The sequence below is a fragment of the Microtus oregoni genome, unplaced genomic scaffold (genome assembly GCF_018167655.1).
Source record: "Microtus oregoni isolate MIOR12 unplaced genomic scaffold, Mior012 000004F_ref0000308, whole genome shotgun sequence".
In the NCBI taxonomy this organism is placed as follows: Eukaryota; Metazoa; Chordata; class Mammalia; order Rodentia; family Cricetidae; genus Microtus; species Microtus oregoni.
This window is the reverse complement of record NW_024543063.1, coordinates 32,366,599-32,386,141: the sequence shown is the minus strand read 5'-3', so window position 1 is coordinate 32,386,141 and position 19,543 is coordinate 32,366,599. Positions and strand designations below refer to the sequence as shown.

At 51.3% G+C, this 19,543-nt stretch overlaps 1 protein-coding gene across 1 annotated transcript in view; it reads right to left on the bottom strand.

The window, feature by feature from the left end:
• Positions 1–19,543, bottom strand: part of Slc7a5 (solute carrier family 7 member 5) — a 35,135-nt gene that overhangs the window by 4,359 nt on the left and 11,233 nt on the right. The window contains exons 2-7 of the mRNA XM_041650654.1: positions 11,849–11,974; positions 4,405–4,510; positions 3,514–3,558; positions 2,941–3,064; positions 1,356–1,459; positions 894–990 (exon numbers count right to left, since the gene is read on the bottom strand). Of these exons, the coding sequence (XP_041506588.1) occupies positions 894–990; positions 1,356–1,459; positions 2,941–3,064; positions 3,514–3,558; positions 4,405–4,510; positions 11,849–11,974 (602 nt within the window). The remainder of the gene's footprint in view (positions 1–893; positions 991–1,355; positions 1,460–2,940; positions 3,065–3,513; positions 3,559–4,404; positions 4,511–11,848; positions 11,975–19,543) is intronic.

The window sequence follows — 19,543 nt, the reverse complement described above, 5'->3', positions numbered from 1 at the left end:
ACTTTTAGGGACTGGAGAGATGGCTCAGAGGTTAAGAGCACTGGCTGCTCTTCCAGAGGACCTGAGTTCAATTCCCAGCACCCACATGGTGGCTCACAACCACTAGTAATGAGATCTGGCGCCTTCTTCTGGTCTGCAGGTGTACGTGCAGGCAGGAACACTGTATACACAATAAATAAATACACCTTACACACACACACACACACACACACACACACACACACACACAAAGAAGTAACTGCTATGACCATGTGGGAGGTCTTGGGGTGCAAAGGGAGGGAAGTGAGGATAGTGAGGCATCCATGGTCCAAGGATGATGTACAAGAGCTCTCCAGAGTGGAACAGCAAAAGCACCTGTAGCTAGAGCTACTTGGGCTCCTGTGCCAGCAGTGACTGCCATGTCCAATGGGGGAGCCTTCCAACAAAGCAAAGAGCACACTACACATCATAGCACCATTAAGAAAAAGCTCAAATTGACTGACTACGCCTCCTGAGGGAGCCTGAATTCCTGACCCAGGAAGGGAGAGACAGTAAGTGTTTCTTATTTTAGGCTTCTGGGGATGGGGTGACTTTGTTACATAGTAACAGAGAACATAACTCAAGGATAGGCACAGAAGGAAGAACAGGAGTCCAATTTGTGCACTGAGGCCACTAAATGGTGTGTGTGGACATGGCTAGAGCAGACGGTGTCTGAGCAGATGTTCTCGCTGGGCAGAGATTTTGTTTCATACACTTCAAGAACCACAATGGGGTTCTGAATTTAAAAATCTGGTGGTGTATTGGGCTTGGCTTTAGTGTGCATGGCACACTGTTCCCAACTACATATTGCTCTGGGCAGACACAGGGCCCTGAGTGGTGAGGACAGACAGGGCAGGAGCATGTGGTAGACTTACTGTGAACACCAGTGACGGAACAGGGGTCAGGAGCTGTGGGTGGATCATGGAGAGGACAGAAGGCAGGTGGCCCTCCCGAGATCCCACGAAGAACAGCCTGTGGATGGAGCAGAGGGCAATCAGCAGTGGTCCCACCACCTAGAAATGGCTGAGAGACACCTGGAGCTGAGGAGGATGCGTGCCAGCTACACTGGGAGGGGGAGGGCCTTTGCCCTCTGGTTGGTCTCTGGCCACAGGCCTTTCAATGTCCTTGACTTCTTGGGCTAACAAGGACAGAAACCTGGGTTGTATCTCACTTATAGTGCCTCCAGGATCTGACTTAAACAGTAGAGGGTCAGAATAGTTCCCCTGTTCTCAAGTCATTCAAATATTGAACAATCGGCTGTCTATCATCAATAAACAGATAGCCTTCAAAGTGTGTGGAATAGCAGGGGGTTTTCTCTAGTGCTGTCAGACGCTTACCTTGAGGATGTGAACAGAGACCCATTGACAGAGCCGAAGCAGGACAAGCCCACAAAGACGGGGATGATCCAGGACATGACTCCTAGGTGATAGTTTCCAAAGTCCTGGATAGATACAACACATGGTGAGCACTTAGCTCCAGCAGGACACAGGCAGGGTCTCAATTCTGGCCCCTGGAGCAGTTCAGCACGTGACCCTGCTGGGCTGACCTCAGGCGTCTGCTTATGTGGCCATTTCTCAGAATTAGAGTCTGCACTGTGAGGAGACACACAGGGCCTCACACATAAGGCACCCTGATGGCTTCCTATGAGACACGGGGATAATCTTTAACAGGTCTCCCTTACTGATGGCTTCTTCACATCGGCCAAGAGCCTGGTGTGGCAGGTCTTTACTAACTCTGGGCTCTGAGGCAACACCTAATAAATAAAAGCCGGACAGTGCTGCCGCTCCTCCGGGTAGCCCAAAGGAGAGTGAAGGAATCACGGGGGTTGCCATGGAGCCTGGTTGTGCCTTCTGGTCCTGTCTCACTGACTGACACTTGTAGGGCCCTGGTCTCCCTTATTCCTGTGGTGCATTCATGGGGACAGTTTATGATCAACTAACTAAGCTTCCTGTGTGTTTCTGTGCTATGCCTGCCCCACCTGGTGGTTAGCTGCATGCAGGGCATTTACTCCATTGTTAATATGGTAATTTCCCACCTGCCTGGGCGGAGATCCTTGTGCTGCAGTCAGGTAGATAAGGACTCCCCCAATGCTGAATAAAGTGGCATTCGGCTGATCTCCTTTCGAATGACCCTGGTCTCTCTGTGTCTTCTTTTCAATCTCCAGGCCCTTGCCCGACTCGCGTTTGGTACAGTGGCGCGCGAACTGTACCGAGGGTGTAACACCAAATCGGGTGTTACAGACACTGATCTAGCAGCAGTCCCTAAGGCACCATGGTCCCTAACAAAGCCACCCGTGCCCAGATGCCTATGACCACCCACATGCTGTCTTGCCATAGGCAAGGTGCCGGCTAAGCAGCTGCATTTAATGCCCCACTGTCATCATGCAGAGAGCCTGGTGGGGTCCTCTGTGGTCATCTTTAGTGGTCACCAATGATGACCACTAGTGACGTGGGCTGTCCTTCTGTATATGTGTTGCTTTATTGGTTGATGAATAAAGCTGTTTTTGCCAATGGCTTAGCAGAGTGAAGCCAGGTGGGGAATCCAAAGATAAAGAAAGAGTGGGCGCAGTCAGAGAGATGCCATGTAACTGCCGAGAGAGGACACAGCAGAACCTTAGGAACCTCGCCGGTAGGCCACAGCCTCATGGCGATATACAGATTGATAGAAATGGGTTAATTTCAGATGTAAGAGCTGGCTAAGAATACGCCAGAGTCATTGGCCAAACAGTGTCATAATTAATAGAGTTTCGGTGTGATTATTCGGGTCTGGATGGCCGGGAAACAAATGAGCAGTCTCCCACACACACTAGACTCCCAAGCTAGGGCAAAGCTTGGGCACAAGGGCCGGGCCTGACTGGCTTGGTCACAGGTCTGGAGGTGGCACACCAATCTCAGCCGTTTGGGCCTAGGAGCAGTGTCTTACCACAGCCACAGCTTCAGACACGAGCATCTGGTTGGTCGACAGGGTGGTGAAGTAGGCCAGGTTTGTCAGCACATACACCAGCGTGACAATGGGCAGGGAAATGATGATGGCCAAGGGCAGGTTTCTGGGAAGAGGAGGGAGAGATATGTCAGTGTGCCACGCGGACCCCAGGGTGAGGAGCCAGGCTCCCCGTCTGGGCCTCACTTCTTGGGCAAACAATAGGAACATCTACAGCCGCACACAGCTGAAGCACGGTTTACACTACTATCCCTGGAAAACAGAGGCTCTGAGGGCTCAAGAGAGCCAAGACTGCCCAATGTGAACACCCGTGGCCCCTGCCTACTCGCTGCACAGCCCCAGACAAGTTCCCTCCACCTGGGGTCCAGGACTGAGAGCCACAGCGGCTTCTCTCTGGCCTAACCCCACCCTATCCCTGCATCATCTCTACGGCAAAGCCCCTGACACAGCCTTTCATAGAACCCAGGCAGGGCTCATCATGGGGCTTGTTCAGTGTGTGGCTTCTCCCTCGTGTGTTAAGACAAAGAAATGTGTCTCTGTCATTTCTGTACATACCTGTAAGGGTTGATCATCTCCTCTGTGACAAAATTCAGATAGTTCCTAGAAACCAAGCAATAGTATGTCATTACACTGCACACGCGGTTTCGGGAAACACCAATGCGAAGAGAATCCTGGGCTGCTCTGGGTAGGTGTGGTAGTTTGAATGAGACTGGCTCCTCTAGGCTCATCTATTTCTAAATTTAGTTCCCAGCTTATGAGTGACCAGGGAAGGACTGGGAGGTACGGTTTGCTGGAGTGAGTTATGGCTTTTGTACCACTTGGGTGGGCTTTGAGATAACAAAAGCCCACACTAGGCTCAGTGTGTCTCTCTGCCAGCCTGCCTAGAGATCTGGATGCTTTAGGACCGTGCATGTTGCCATGCTCCCTGCCATGACGATAATGGACTAAGACTAACCTTCTTAAACTGTAAGCCCCCATTTAAATGCTTTCTTTCTAAAAGTTACCTTGGTCACAGCAACAGTACACAGACTAAGATAGTAAGGGACAGGAAAATCCTCTGTACGCTCTCACTGTTGACAGGAGCTGGGCAGTGGGCACCCTTGGGACCAGTTGCTCACTCTGCTCTGTCCTCTGCCAACTCTATTTGAAGTGAACACAGCCCGTCCTGTCCAAACACTCTGTGTGGCTTCAACATCCCAAGCCTCTACAGAGCTATCCTAAAAGCAGAGGCCGGGCTGGTACCTTATGGAGAACTGCAGACAGGACTGAGCTCTCCTTTCCTGTTACCTAATGGTAGGGACCTGTAGGTGTCTGTGCAGCTCAAGATGTTCCCTGTGCTCTGTCCCACCCACTTGAGCCACCCCCGTATGGTCAGAGCACTGAGTTTCTGGGCACATCAAATCCATGTGTCCCCAGGCCAAGGGACTCAGATCATCCAGAACCTACCATCCTCCATAGGCAAACAGGCCACTGTACAATGCCAGCACGATGTTCCCCACATCCAAATTGGTGCCTTCAAAGGATAACTTAGGGTGAAGGTTGGACATATCACCTGCAATGCATTAAAGAAAGCAGAATCCTGGTTAGAGAATCTGGACAGATCATAATACAAATTCTGGGATGTTTCTGGAGCAAAACACTGGACCAAACAAAAGCTTAGGGAAGCAAGCAGAGGGGGGCAGAACCATCCCCCCTCCTATACTCCCTGGCTACTCAAAGGAATAGGACCTGACTAGAAGCCCATGAGTTCTCTCTGTAAGCAGAGGACAGCCTGTCCCTTGGCCTGGAGGGATCAGATCCAGAGTCTCTGCTGATACAGGGTTGTCTCTCACATGTGGAGTGTAGGACAGGAACAGACACTTCCAAAATCCTTCAAGAGACTCTCACACAGTTCACATAAGCTTCAAGGCTGCTTAAAGAGACTTGGGTTGACACATTGGTCCCTTGCTGTGAAGCTCAGGAGGCCCTGGTACAGGGCTGCTGTGCCATCTAAAGGGAGTGAGCAAATGCACCCAAGGATTAGGATGGGGTGAACTGACAGCAGGGGCATCCAGAGACACCTTGCTTGGAGCAGAGGCCACTTCACACACAACTTCCCTCTACTGGTGTCCACCCGTTGCCTTTTCCAGTGACCTGTCACTAGACTTAGGACCCCCACCCACTCAGATGACCACACATCAAATCTATCTGTAAAGATCTTTGTTCCAAGACCGCCCCAGACTCCAGGTAGTCTTCCTTCTAAGTATTTTCCAAAGCTAGCGGCTATTGGAGTAGAGTCCTTCATGATTACCTTAGTTATGGAATGGCCTACTTCATCAAGCCTGCAAAAGTCTGGTGTTTAAAGATGCCTGACTTGAAGCCAGGTATCTGGGCACCCAGCAAGGTGGGCGGCTGGCTCTCCACAGACCTAGGTTACCTACCCGTGGGTTTTTACTTCATGGGTCCTATGACTCTGGGCCCTGGGGACAGCTAGACAGCCACAGCACGGATACACAGCTCACGTTTGCCCCAAGACCAGGAGGCCATTGGGACGAATGCAGCTTGGAGCCAGAGGGGCAGCGTAGTCACCGGGAGGTGAACGGTCTGCAGTTGTGCCTGTGGAGGCAGCACAGGGCCCAGGTCTGCCTGACTCATACCCGAGAGTCAAGGTCACCAAAGGACCCTGTGAAGAAGGTCTCCACAGAATCTGTCTTTCAGCCCTGTGCCAGGGTCTGACTAAGAAGGAAGGTCTGGTTGGGAGGTGGTGGCACATGGATTTCTGTGAGTTCAAGGCCAGTTAGTTCCTGGACAGCCAGGGCTACACAGAGAAACCCTGTCTCAAAAAACAAATGGAACAAATGCAAAAAAGGAGAAGGAGGAGGAAGGAAGGTAGGCCGGGACCAGTCAGTGTTTCATGGTTTTCTGGATGTACAAAATGTCCCATGATTCTATTTCCCAATGAACTAAGGCTGTCCTGGGCTCTACCCACCCCTGGTCTTCTGAGAAGGGTATTACCCACATCCCTATCTGTCTAGGTCCTGATCACAGGGCAGTCAGAAGACAGCTTGTGGTGAGCAGTTCAGGGCAGCTCAGGACAGGGTACGTTCAAAAGTGCTGTGGCAGAGCCTCCGGCAGCCCAGGCACCCCCCCCCCCCCCCGGGCTCTGCAATGGAACTCTTTAGAACAAGGAGGGCCTTTACGTGGATAGGGCCTAACTCCCGTCTCTGCTCTGGGGTGTACTTCTACAAGTCGGGAAAATGAGGCACAGATGCAGTGGTTTGAGGATCTGTCAGGCTACTTGAGAATTGGAGCTGATTCTCTAACACGCTGTGGCCCTTGAGGGAGGGAGGGAGGGGAATGAATACCAGAGACTGGAAAAGTGACCAGAATCCACCCTGGGTCAACACAGACAGTTTTAGACCGGAGTCCACAACTACCTGGTAACGAGACCTCAAGAAGAAGAGTAACTGTGGAGTCTTTAGTACAGTACAGGGTGCCTGCTTCTTAGCAGCCTGGTGAAGGGTGGCAGGAGGGTTAATTCGGTTCTCTCAGTAGATGGTTCTCTGTCAGGGTATCAGGGTTTAGGCCGGTATACCCATCTCAAATCTACAGTCATTCTCTTACCACTGAGAGGATGGCGGTGAGGACTAAAATCCAGTTATGTGTCAGGACAAGTGGCATTCAGCCAGGTCTGCAGCAGAGCCCTGGGGTACAGTGGCTGTGGTCTATGCTGGACTGGAGGCCACAGCTTTTCTCTGTAGGCATCATGGAGTGGGCAGCAGAACGGTCGCCTGGATTCTCCCAAACCCTTCCCAGGCTGGATCAGCTCAGGAAACACCTCACAGTACCCTAACTGTCACTCTTGGACTGCAGCTCCACCTTGGTGGCTTTAAGGCTTGCGGGAGTGGTCACATCCACCTGTCTGATCAACACACTGGCAACTCCCTAGCTGAGTTGAGAACTGGGAGTCAGGCACCTTCCTGGAAGTGGGGCAGGGCAGGCAATAAGAGAGAACAGCCCCAACCTTATAACCGGGAGACCTTGGAGTTGTCACAGCTTGTGGGTGGGGACAAGTAGTGATATACTAGCGACATCTAGTGGCAGAGATCAGAGATGCAGCTCGATGTGCACAGCCTGACCTTCACAGTTCAGGGAGGCACTGCCAGGGCCTAAACTAATCCCCCTCACTCCCAGCCTGTTCCACAGACCTAGTCAGGCCTGATCCGCGTGTCCACAAAACTTCAGGCACTGGATGATGTACTAAATGAGGGTTCGCTAACTTAGCAATGGCCAGAGCCAGGCAGCCAAGCTGTGCCCCTCCTCCCCCACTTCTCCAGAGCCACTGGAACAAGACAGGCAGGCAGGCCGGCACAGATACACAGGGACCAGAGAACTGGACCAGATTATAGTCCTGGGAGCAGCACTACTCTTCCTCTGTCTTGTGCACTGTCTCAGACCCCTTTCCTACTCTGCTTAAGTCAGGTGGGGCCTGATGGGCAGGCCTGCCGTTCCTTGGCCATACAATGTTTCTCTCCACAGGGCTGATGAACAGCTGTGAGAAGCTATGCATGGGCAGAGACCCCAGCAAGGCACAGTCCTAGAAACCATGAATCCGAGTTCTCTAGAGAGCAGGGGTAGCTGGGGTGGGACTGCTCAGAGGCCCAGGGAAGAAAACTTTAGGGAACAGCAACCCAAAGACACTGTGTCATGCACTGTAGCCATGGGAACCCACCCCAGAAGAAAGGAGGTTACTGAAGTCAAAGTGCCCTGCCTGCCTTCCTGTCCGTCCCTAGTAGATGCCCAGTTAGGCATACACAGACGCTGAAAAAAGGTGGGAACGAACAGAGCTGAATTCCTTCCCACCCGTAGATCACGGCCAGTCTTACAGTCTCCAACTCAGAGGACAGAGGCTCCCTAAGGCTGGTATATCCCGAGACCTGGTCACTCACTAACATGGGATCCAGGCATGGAAAAACTAGTTATCCGGGGATATGGTCCACTCTGAGCCAGCAGAGAGCTGGCAAGCAGGAAAAACCTAGGGCCAGCCATTCCAGATCTTGGCTACCAGCCTTCCTCACAAGCAACGGGACCTCAGCACACCAGCACAGTACTGCAATCCTGCATGCTATGCCTATGGCTACAGTAAGACCCACCCCTGAGGTGCAGGATCCAGTATATGATATCCTACCTCTCACTAAGACACAAACAAAAGTCATTTTGAAGCCCATGAAACATGAGGCAGACCTAGTCTCCTGAGCCAGGCACGGGACGTTGTTACCTACTGACCAAGGACACAGCTAACACACAGTTGAGGAGCCCACATGTTGCTGTTTACCCATGCCAGCATACGAGGGCATCACTTTCCCCTCCCGTGACGAGCGCTGGCAGAGCAGGTGACCACTCACTGATGGCTCAGGCTAATGAAGACTGCCTCACATTGCAAGGATGTGCTCGGCAGTAAAGTCCCTTCTCCAGCCTGGGAGAAAAGGAGGGTGTTCTCGGACACGATCATCTGCAAGCTGTCCCGGGAGGTCAATCTGTCCTTTTGCTGTGCAGTACATACTAAGCAGAATTACAATAGAGCTACTTTGGGTCTTCTGGTGACCTGTGCCTGTCAATGGGCACAAGGGAAGAACCTTTCATAACCCACTCCCATGTCTACCCTTGAGGAGAAGGCCTGGCACGCACTTGTGTTTGGGAACAGTCTGACATCAAGCCATAACCCCTTCTGGATGCTGTGGGTGAGAGACCAGTTAACTAGAAAGGGACACAGCAGGTGAAGGCCAGTGGAGTTCCTGCCCACCATGTCTGTCATCTGCTGTCTCCCTTACTTAGGTCTTCTAGGCTGTCCGAGGGTTTCTCTGAGGTCACACTGGCCAAGCTGCCACCACCACAGTTCACCCACTTCCACCCACAAGTCCAGTCACAGCCAGTGAGATCTAAGACCATTCTAGGCACCATCTGCACTTCTGAGAAGGCTGGACCAAGTGCAGATACCCTGTGATACCAGCGATAGGCTGAGTTCTCCCCAGCCTGATAGGCAGCAGGGGCAGTCATGGCGCCTCCATTGCTTGTACTCCCTCCTGGGACCTGGGCAGCAAGATGCTGAGGAGGACTTTCCCAGGCAGGGTCAGAGCCCTGTCTCCTCTGTCTACACTCTCTTGTGGCTAGCTTATGCCTTTTCACAGTGACAGAAGCTCTGAACTGCAGGCCCAGTCCTCACTGGATCCCACAAGGGTGTGTGTGTGTGTGGATATTCTGTGGAAGGCTGGCAGCATAGAAGGAGCCAACAACTGGCCATAGGTTTATCACCTTTCCTGATGAGGAAATATAGCCTGGGCAGTAGGGTCAGCAGAGGGCTGGGATGGGCGATGAGGTGGAAATAACCACCATGTCCCAGACCCACAGGTTGTCTGTTAAAGCAGGCTCACACACACGCCCAGAGCCAGGGTCTCTGCCTTCAAGGTTCAAGGACCTGGCGATCACCACGGTCCCGTCCCCGTCCCGTGTCCCCCGCCCCCCCCCCCCCCCCCCCCCAGGAAACCCATACAGGAATTTTGCAGACGCTGCATTGAGTCCGGGACTCAGAAAGGAACTGCTGGGGGCGTAGGGCGTGCTTGCCACAGCCACGGAATTATAAACACATTGTGCATTCAAGCCTGACAAAAGCTCTGCTGTCCCCTGCTCAAGTTTGTTCTCACTGACACCGGGTTCCAGTTCTGAATTCCTCAGCGCCTGAATCTCCTCAGCCTCTGAACGCACTCCCACCTCCAGCCGCATGCTGTGCAGTGTGACTGGGGCTGTGAGCACAGAATACAATCCCTTCTGCCTGTAAAACAGGCCTGGACCACTCCCCGGGGTGTCCAGGTGATGCTCAACCCAATTCCGTCCCTGGCCTCTAGCCAGCACCTCTGTGCCTGAGGGAGAACCTTGCCAACCAGACTCCCAGAAATGCGAACAGCCTCCCAAATGCATCTGGAAAGGACCCTCTGGAGCCTCATGAAGGTTCCTGGTAGGTGAATTAGCGAAGGCCTCGGGACGCTCTGCTGCTGGACTCCAGGTGGGCAGTTCACATACCCCTGATAACCCTCCCCAGACATTCCTGACAGACTGGGCCCTGCTGTGGAAGCATCACCTGGGCCATATTCTAGAGTTTTCATTGCCCTAAGCATAGTGCCCAATGGTTACAGCCACACGTAAATACTGAACAGATGAACGCGGTCATGTAGACCTCTGCCACAGGGAAGGACGTGGAGTTCCTTGCAGACAGTGCCCACCCCTGCAGGAGGGCAGGACCCAGACCTCAGCCTTCTCCAAGCACCTGTGGATGCATGTTCCTGGGCGAGGCTCCACAGAGGAGGAAGGCAGAGAACTGACCTGACTCCATCACAGACCCACTCACATCCTCTCAGGTCAGTCAGGAGGCTTTAGCATAGGAGGAGCTGGGCTGCTGTAAGGAAGACAGTAGGTAAGCTGAAAGTTTTAAATCCCTGTACCTAGGGATTTGAGACTTTATACAAATGGAAGGATCAGAAAAGGAGGCAGACCCAGTCAACCTCAGCTCTGTGCGGAGTCTGCTCTTATCTGTGAAAAGAAGAATAAGGTCCCCGCTGCCTCGGCCCCAGAGCAACTCCAGGACCAGGGCTTCCTCCACAGCTCCTGGTAACTGATGCTGAGCACTGGCAGCGGCCAAGTGTGTGACTCTGCCTAAGCAGTGTCCCTAACTTCCTGGGGCAGCAATGGCCACTATACACCACCACGCTCAGCAGGAGCTCAGCCAGCTCCTAACCATTCTTCATTGAGGCTGCTTCAGTGACTGAGAGAAATGCAGAGGATTGCAAACAGGGGCCCTGAGCTGGGCTTGAGCTGCAGGGCCTCCCCCTCACCCCATAAAGGTGGGAATTCAAAACCCAGACATCTGTGCTTCTATCTCCCAAAAAGGGACGTCTTTTTTTTTTAACTTTTTTTTAAGGGACGTCTTAATATACTCCATACACATTTACTGTGGAATATTAATTACATAGCGAAGAAAAATAGGTGGACAAAGAGAGAAGACAGACAGACATGAGTGTGCCTGTACTGGGATTTCTGGACAGCGGGCAGAGCACCACATGGCTTGCGGATCACAGGGAACACAGACAACACATTACCTTGTGTGGTAAATGCCTCCCTTTCCCCTTCACCCCTTCCAGCAGCCTGAGAAGGCAGCAGGGGAAAAGATGATCTCCCCAAGTTCATATAGTGTGTGGGTGACCAAAGTCCATGCAGTCTTAACCTGCTGCCCTACACTCCTCATGCCAGCAGGGCCTGTCTAAGTGGCAAGATGTCAGAGGTTTGCCTTGCTTTTATACCCACTGGCATGTTTAAATTAAAACAGTGCTCCTGCCTTTCAGGCCTGTTCCCTGTGTTCCTTATCGGCTGTCCAGCCACTGGGCCCCTCATCTGAACACACTGTGAGGGCTTGAATCCTGAAGACACTCTTCGTATGTTGTTGAAATCTAGCTCCCGACGCCTGCCACACAGTCCCTGGACACACAGGCATGGGAACCACTAGGACTCACGCTTCTGGACAGAGAAAAAAAATCAGTCCCCAGAGAGACCCACATGTGGGATATGCTGGTCATGAAGCAGAGGAAGGGGTGTTATGGTGGATGAAACCCTGCCAGGTGGAAGCTCTGATCCCCCAACTTCCTGCACAGACTCCCAGAGGCTCCAGACTCCTGCCCACTAGCGAGGATCAGGGTCTTGTATACACTCGGAGCTCACAGCCCCTTCTGCCATTCAGCTTTCCCTGGACCCAACTCAGTGTTCCAGGTGAGGTAGTCAAGGAGGCCCAGGCCGACTACTCGCTGCACTGGGGGGTAGGGGACATACATGACACAAAGGAGGTGTCACATGTCCAGTCACTCACCCTTTCCCATCTGGATGAAGCCAAGCAGGATGATGAGAGCCAGGGCCAGCAGCTTGGCAGCAGCAAAGGCATCCTGCACGCGGGTGGCGGCCTTCACGCTGTAGCAGTTCACAGCCGTGAGCAGCACTGTGGGAAAGAACAGGGAGAGGAAAGCGTGAGACCCCACAGGGCAGGCGCTCCAGTCCAGGGTTGGGGCACAGAGGAGGTCAGGTGCTTCTGGCTGGGATCCCACAGAGGTAAAGCCCTGCCTGCCCCGTGGGTTTTGATAAGCTCTGGTTCTCTTGGGCCAGGGTCAAAGGTTAGAAATGCCAACTCTTCAAAGAGCTTGATCCCAGGTGCCCTGGAAAACCTGCAACAAGTTTCCTTTCATCTTCCTTCTTTTTGGTTTTTCGAGACAGGGTTTCTCTGTCCCGGAACTAGCTCTTGTAGACCAGGCTGCCTCCAACTCACAGAGATCCACCTGCCTCTGCCTCCTGAGTGCCATGATTAAAGGCGTGTGCCACCACTGCCCGGCTCTTCTTTTTGGTTTTCATAGACAGGGTCTTACCTTGTAGCTTAGGCTAGGCTCAAACTCTGTCAAACCCCTCTTAGTGCTGGCTGGAAAGGCTACGCCACCTATCCCCACTTCCACCCCCATTTTTAGAATTACTATCACCTGGGCCTTTTTAGAAAGGGCCCCAACTCTGGATCCTCTGCTCCAGCTTCCTGAGGGCTGGGATTAGACGTGTGCCACCATGCCTGGCTAAGATTTCCATGTGACTGAGTGGTTTCAGCCTCCTGAGGGACTCCCTATCAGAACCGCCTTCGTCTGTTACCTATGTGTACCTGATCCTGTGGAGAGCACTGGCTGCAGGCACAAGAGAAATCCAAACCTGCCACTTGGAGGATGGCCACTTAACCCTGGTACCTACGTGGTTCTCTGACAGCACCGTAAGCTGTGAGGCGACCCTCTCCTCAAAGACGGCCTTCCATGGGGCTGGTGGAAGCAGGAGATGAGGCATCCTGTCTGTGTAAATCTGATAAGCCAAGAGCACTGGGGCCATAGGGGAGAGGCTGCAGGTGAGGACCAAACGGAACAGACGTCCCCATATGTTGCTGCAAGCAGGTGGGCTCAGGGCATGGCAAAATAGACACATTTGCCAGCTGCTGTTTGACTGGCATATATTGAACATGAAAAGCACAATTAATATTGTGTAGACATCTGAGCAACAGTGACAGCAACAGCGTGAAGGCAGAGCCTCAGGGACCCAGAAGGGCTGCAGATAGGCAGCTGAGATAGGAACTGCCTGGTCCCCTAATGAACCCCAAGACCTTGGCAAGAGTGCATAGGTGTGGAGTAAGGAACTAGGGATTCAACACTGTTTCATTATGGAAACATAAATGAAAACACCGAGAAACCAACCATACTGACTCCACCACCTTGGAAGCAGCTGGGTCCCCATACTAGAGACCCCAGCTTCCTCAGCTCTGTTCCCAAGAGAGCTAGGAAGCCTCTACACTCTACTCTGGGGGAGGGGGCAGTTCCTGGCTTGCCTTGGCCAAACATTAACCAGAACAGCATGCAGCCTAAGATGCCCACAGCAAGGTAGGGGTCTACCAGCATCCTGACTTCACTAGGATGTAGGAAGAAGCTCATTGCTTCCCTACTGAGCAATTTCCAGAGAAGCCCTGCCGACTCAGGCCTCCCAGATGCAGGGAGGTATTTTCCCCTAGCCAGACTAATTACACATAATTTTGCAGTTTGGGAAATAGACCCAAAGACAGAAATCCACATTAATTATCTGAACTTGGCCAACCTCAGGTGGAAGGGAAACAGGAAGACTCCCTAGTGCTGGGGGTTGGAAGCCACGGCAGTTGCTTTACCTCCAGGAAGTCAGATTCATTAGCATTGAGTCACCTCCCTCTTTATAGCTCTGGCTGATGCAACTGGGGCTGTGACTGTGCTCAGAGAAAGCTCCACTGGCTGGGGAGCTGCAGCTACTACAAAGACCTGCTTGAAAACTCTCACGTCTCCCAGAGTGAAAGGGTGAGAAGGGCATGCAGGATGAACACGAATCCCCTTTGAAATGCCTCCCCATCAGGCAGCCTTTGTTCCTTTACCCAGAGGACACCGTTCTTCCAGCCAGCTTTCCTGAGACAGTCTCACATGTCCTGAGAGGTGAGACACAAAGCCCAGGATGCCAAGTCTCTCCTAACCCCGTCTCCCCAGACACCAGGCTTCTGGCTGCAAGAGGCTGGCAGATTGCATCACTTCTCAGATCCCATTTGGCTGGGGTGAGCCAGCAGGAGGGGTGTGCCTAAGTCCTAAGCCTCACAGCGCCACAGCCTTGGCAGCCGAAGGAAAAATATGACACAGCCCTGGGCTCCAGATAATGTCTCTGCTGAGTCGCCCCATGTGAGGTGTCCCTCTGAGCCTCTGAGGAAGGGAACGGGAACAGTGTGTCAGCGCACCATCCTGGCTATCAGAGGGCCCCTCCCCTACTGCGCCAACACCCTGCCATGCCTGAGGGCCAAGCCTAAATAAAACAGCCTCACTCCTGGCCAAGTGGACAGAGAAGAGCCAGCACGTACCAGGCCTTGGCAATTGGGGCTGAACTCTTCCTTCCTAGCTGCTGACTTCTCTGACCTTAGAATAAGACAGAACAAAAGGAACTCTATACTCTGTCTCTTATGAAAACCGAAGCAGGTGAGGAAACGGTAATGCTCACTGACTCGGTAAGGAGCAAACAAGACTATTATTATTTCCCACAGCCCTGTTTTCCAAACAAAATAATCTGGACTAAATGAGTGAATTCATCTGAATCCAGAGGCTCCTGGCCTTCACAAGACACTGTCATGAGGTACTCAGAAGGCTGACCGGAAGGAACCTCAGTTCTCTACCCAGACAATCTGCCGCCTCTCCACTGTTACCCCATCAGAGACACAGGCAGCATGACTGACTGCTTTGACCCACTGCTGTTGATACACAGCCTCTGGCAGGGGGATAAGCATGGCCAGGGCATAGAGGGTGGAAGCTGGTCCTCTTTGGAGTTCCCCACACGGTACCCCTAGATAAGTGTGGTTGTGCTGGCTCTCAGTACCAGCTGGGCCAGTGAGATAAACCCAGAGCCTCATACTGGGTGCAGATAGCTAGATAGCTGGCAGGCCAGGCCCTCATCCCACAGGCCTAATAATGACAGTTCACACGGCACGTTAGTTTCATCCCTAGCCAGCTGCATGGTGACAGCACAGGGCTCCATGGCTCATACCTCACAGAGGTGCCGTGTGCCAGAGATCCTTTACTGTCTGGCTAGGTCACCAGAACACAGTGTCCCAGTCACGGAAGAAGCCTTCGGGTCACCCTGACACTCACAGCTGGGAGGGCATTAGGCACCAGGACACTGTGTGGATATGGTCTTCTGTTCTGGCTGGGGTCTGTACAAAGGTACTAGGATCTTTCCTCTTGAGAATCATACTCAGGGCAGAGACAGCCACTGAGGAGCTGCTGCCTCACGTATACCAATAGGCAGGTGGTAGAAACTCACCAGGCAAATGAGGCTGGTCCTGCCCAGACTCCCCCAGCAGCACCAAATATCTCAAGGCTCCTGAGGGAGGGTAGAGGAAGTGGTTGGTGGCTTCACTGGTTCCAGGAAGCATGGCTGGGTTGTCCCTCAGGGCACTTCTCGCCCTGGACCAATAGCTGGACTAAGGTTTGAGTGTGGGCTGCCTCAGAGATCCCACTCAGCAGCGTTCTCATCAAACAACAGTCGCCAATAGACCTGGGACTCTGTCTGGAAGTGAGTCTGGCTCCTGCAAGTGGTTCCATCTGAATCCAGTCAGGACACACAGGGACCCAAGACTAGTGGGCAACCCTGCTGGTGAATACAGGACTCCCTGAAGGCCAGCAGCATCTCCTGACTCCAATGCCCCACTCAAGTCTCCCAAGGAGAGCCAATGAGAGCCTCAGTGAACCCCTCTGGGCACTGGTTCAGCATCTGCCTCGCAGTAAATGGGGGGATGTCTGTGGCCAGTCACCCTGGCACTCATCTGGCCAGGCTCCCCAGGCGCTGGGAGAAACAGACGAACGACTATTCCTTCTACCCAGCTAAGTCCAAGACAGCTGAGCTGCCATCAGCAAGATCCCACATGATGAGGTCCCTAGCCCAGGGCACCCACTCACACACCAGTGGGTGACTTCTCTAGGCTTCCTTTTCTGGGTTCCAGAGAAAACACGTGGCTGCACCGGCCTTCTCCACTTCTGGCCACTGAGGTCAGGAAACCTGCATGGTGTGAGGCAACTCCAGCATAGGCTGTTACTTGGATGGGTGACAAGCATATGTCTTGGCAGAGGACAGGTCTGCTATGGAGTCTCCAATGTTCTATGGATATGGTGACTAGCAGGCTGGTTGCACATGTTCTAATTCCCGTGCTCCGCCCTCAGGCTCAAGTCTATGTGGTTTCTCCATTACCTTTCTCTTGCTGTGGGGGTGGGAAAGAGACCTCATATACCCCAAGCACACACTTAGCACTAGCCAACCAAATACAGTTCCAGGGGTGCAGGAACCAGAGACTTTTCAAACAGGCCTGGCATATCTTTTCAATGGGCCAGAAAACATCAGCTTAATAAACTGAAATTCACTAACACCTAAGTCCTGGGCTGAGGAAAACATCCACTCACCCCCAGCGACTTCCTAAGACTTCTCAAGGCAGAGGTCTGAAAGGTTCCTGGCAGCTCCAAAAGGCTGTCTGGCCTCCACAGCATACCTAATGCCTCTAAGCCTCTGCTGCCCATTCCACAAGCAAAGCCCCAACTACTACCATATGGCTTAAATCCCATGCCACGGGCTTTGTGGCCCTTTTAATCTGATCCCTGCAATGCTGAGTATCCACAGAAACGAAGCTGTGTATGAAGTGATAAGGGCTCCTCACCACCAGCTAAGTGCAGAGACTCTACAGATGGCACCCCCAATTCCTCCATGGGTGAAGCTATCAGGAAAAAGTGAGTCAGACCTGCTCCAGCACACAGCAGTTCATGGGAAAGGAGGCGCCCAGACCCCTAAGTACCACAGCCTGTCATAGGACTAACCTTGATGTCCCTAATGCAGTACTAGAGCAGTCTAGCTGCAGGGGTCTGTGTGTGTGTCTGGATATTTGAAGCGTAGATGGCAAATGGCAACAAACACTATGATAAACTTGCTGAATGTTAGGTTACATTTAAGTGTTACAAGGATGCATGCAACCTGTGTGTGTTAGAGCGGGGGCGGGGGATGTAGCTCTTAATAACAGATTTGTGGGAGCGCACGTGTGAATCAGTTTCCATCTGGAGTCATTTCTGACTTGAAGTCATTTGAGTTCACGCTTGCATGCTCTGCTTCTCCCAGTAACTTTGAGTCAGGCTGTGTTAGCCCATAGAAAGAGCATTTTTGCCCAGTTGAAAGAGCACACTTTTTTCCTATTAAGATTTGGGTTGATGTATGCCAGCCAGAGGCACTCCTCATTAGAGATTAGAAGTTGCTTAGCTGAATAAGATAATGCACCTGCTTGAACTTCCTCTCAAGGACAGTGCAGGGGGGTGGTCAGCTGGCTGTACTTTGTTCTGCCTTTTGCCTGTAGTATATATGACGCCTGAGAAATAAACTCGGGACTGTTTGGTATTAGCTTTCGGTCCTCCAGGTCTATCCTATGTTTCTGTCTTCATTTCTCTTCATCAAACATTTCCTCAGCTCAGCGCTCCCTCCAAGGGAACCCCCAGCAGATTTCGACCGGAGTGGGCTCTGACAGAGTGGTGCCAAGTATGGAGTTGGGCGCGGGGGCTGGGGGGAACGACAGGACACCAGAGTGATGGTCGCCGTGGGGTGAAAGAGGGCACTCAGTAAAAGGGAGTTAGTTCTATGGCGAGCTTCACCGGGAGCTCTGCGATGTAAATACAAAGGTAAGTAGATGCACAGGTCTACATACAAAAGAGGATGGCTGCGCAGTGTGAGAAAAGTATAAGAAGTAATCAAGTAATAGTGTAAATAAGAAGTGACTTGAGTATAAGTATAAAAAGTAGCTACAGACCAAGGAACTGGTAAACAGTTCTTTGTACTACGTTTACTTAGCAATACTTTAAAAGCCAGAGATGCTAAGGTAAAGCATCAACAACTGCCTCAATTTCTAGAGTTTGAACATTCCTTATAGAGATTTCAAAGGTTAGGGGCACTGAGGAAGGACAACAGCAATTGCTTCAGTTTTTGAAATATGTAAAGGATGTGTGCCCCAGGCTCCTGTGGAAGGAGTGTGAGTCTAGAGATTTAAAAAGGCGTGTGAATGAATGAGCGCTCTTTGTCTGAGTTTAGACTTACTATGTTGCTGTTCTGTTTTATGTGTTGTGTCTTTGAAAAGCTTAAGTGGTACCAGTACCTGTTTGTCATTATGTCTATCAATCTTCTTCATTATCCTAGACATGAGGCAGGCAGCCTCTGCCTCTAGCCTCCTGTACATTTTTATTGCATAAGTTCCAAAACTTTGGGTCCTGAAGAAAAACTTCTCAACGGAGAAGTACGGCAAGGGCCACCCCACTCCTTCAAGGCGGTGTGTGCACAGGCTGAGCTGGGCAGAGCAGCGACTCTGGAAAGACATGCTCATGCGAACGGGGCGGCAGACAACTGACTGCTTGCAGTTGAAAAACTGTATGAATGTGAAACAGAGAATCTGAGATCGTGGCTGGAGAAGTTATCAAATTATTTTTCAGGAATCCTGGTAGTCAAGGACACTCTGTGCCCACCAGCACTGCTCCCCCTTTTTTCTTTCCTAAGCCAAGTTCTTCACTGTGATAACACTCAAGGTCTCTTCTGCTGGCCAGCAGTTTCTCATCTTAACCCTTCTCTGTCCTGAGACTGCTTGAAAAAAATGTTGACTCATACCAACCTGTACACTTTGGGAAGTGTTGATTTTAAACTAAAAGTCAAAGATGCACTATGTTTGGGGGGAAAATGTGCTTTCGTTTCCACAGGGAAAAAAAAAATGTGTTTTAGTCATTTAGATCTGATGGGTTACAAATATTTGTCATCGGGATTAAGATAAAGAAAACTGCTAGTTTCAAAAGTTTCATACTGGTACAGGTTTTTATATATCAATGCATATTTAAGTTATTTTTATTGTGATACATACATATATACATAAATATATATATTATATTTTGGCTCTTGTTTGAAATGTTATCTATGCAATATTCTGGACTACTGAAAGAAATCAGAAGGAGACATTGATGGAGATTTGCATGCTGTCTGAAGGATAAGGGCACAAACAAGAGAGTGAAATAAAGTAGGAAAATGAATTTGTCTATGAGCAATGCTGAGTTTAAAAGAAAACTATAAAAACGCTGGAGATTTTACCATGTTAATTCTGGTTGATTTTCTTCATTAGCAAGGCTGGTATTCGTCACTGTAGAGTAGTTATGCTAATAATGGGATCATGTTCTCTAAAGAAGGAAGACTGAGGTCCTAAATACAAGTATTAATTAATCATCATATTGCACCCTCTGAGTTACACGGTTCTATATGACTGACCTCCCATGAAATGACAAGCTAAAGCTCTTAGCTATTCAGACTTCCATAGAGAAGTTCAGACATGTTTCTTAAAAACTGTCAACATTCCCAGCACTCGGGAGGCAGAGGCAGGCGGATCTCTGTGAGTTCGAGACCAGCCTGGTCTACAAGAGCTAGTTCCAGGACA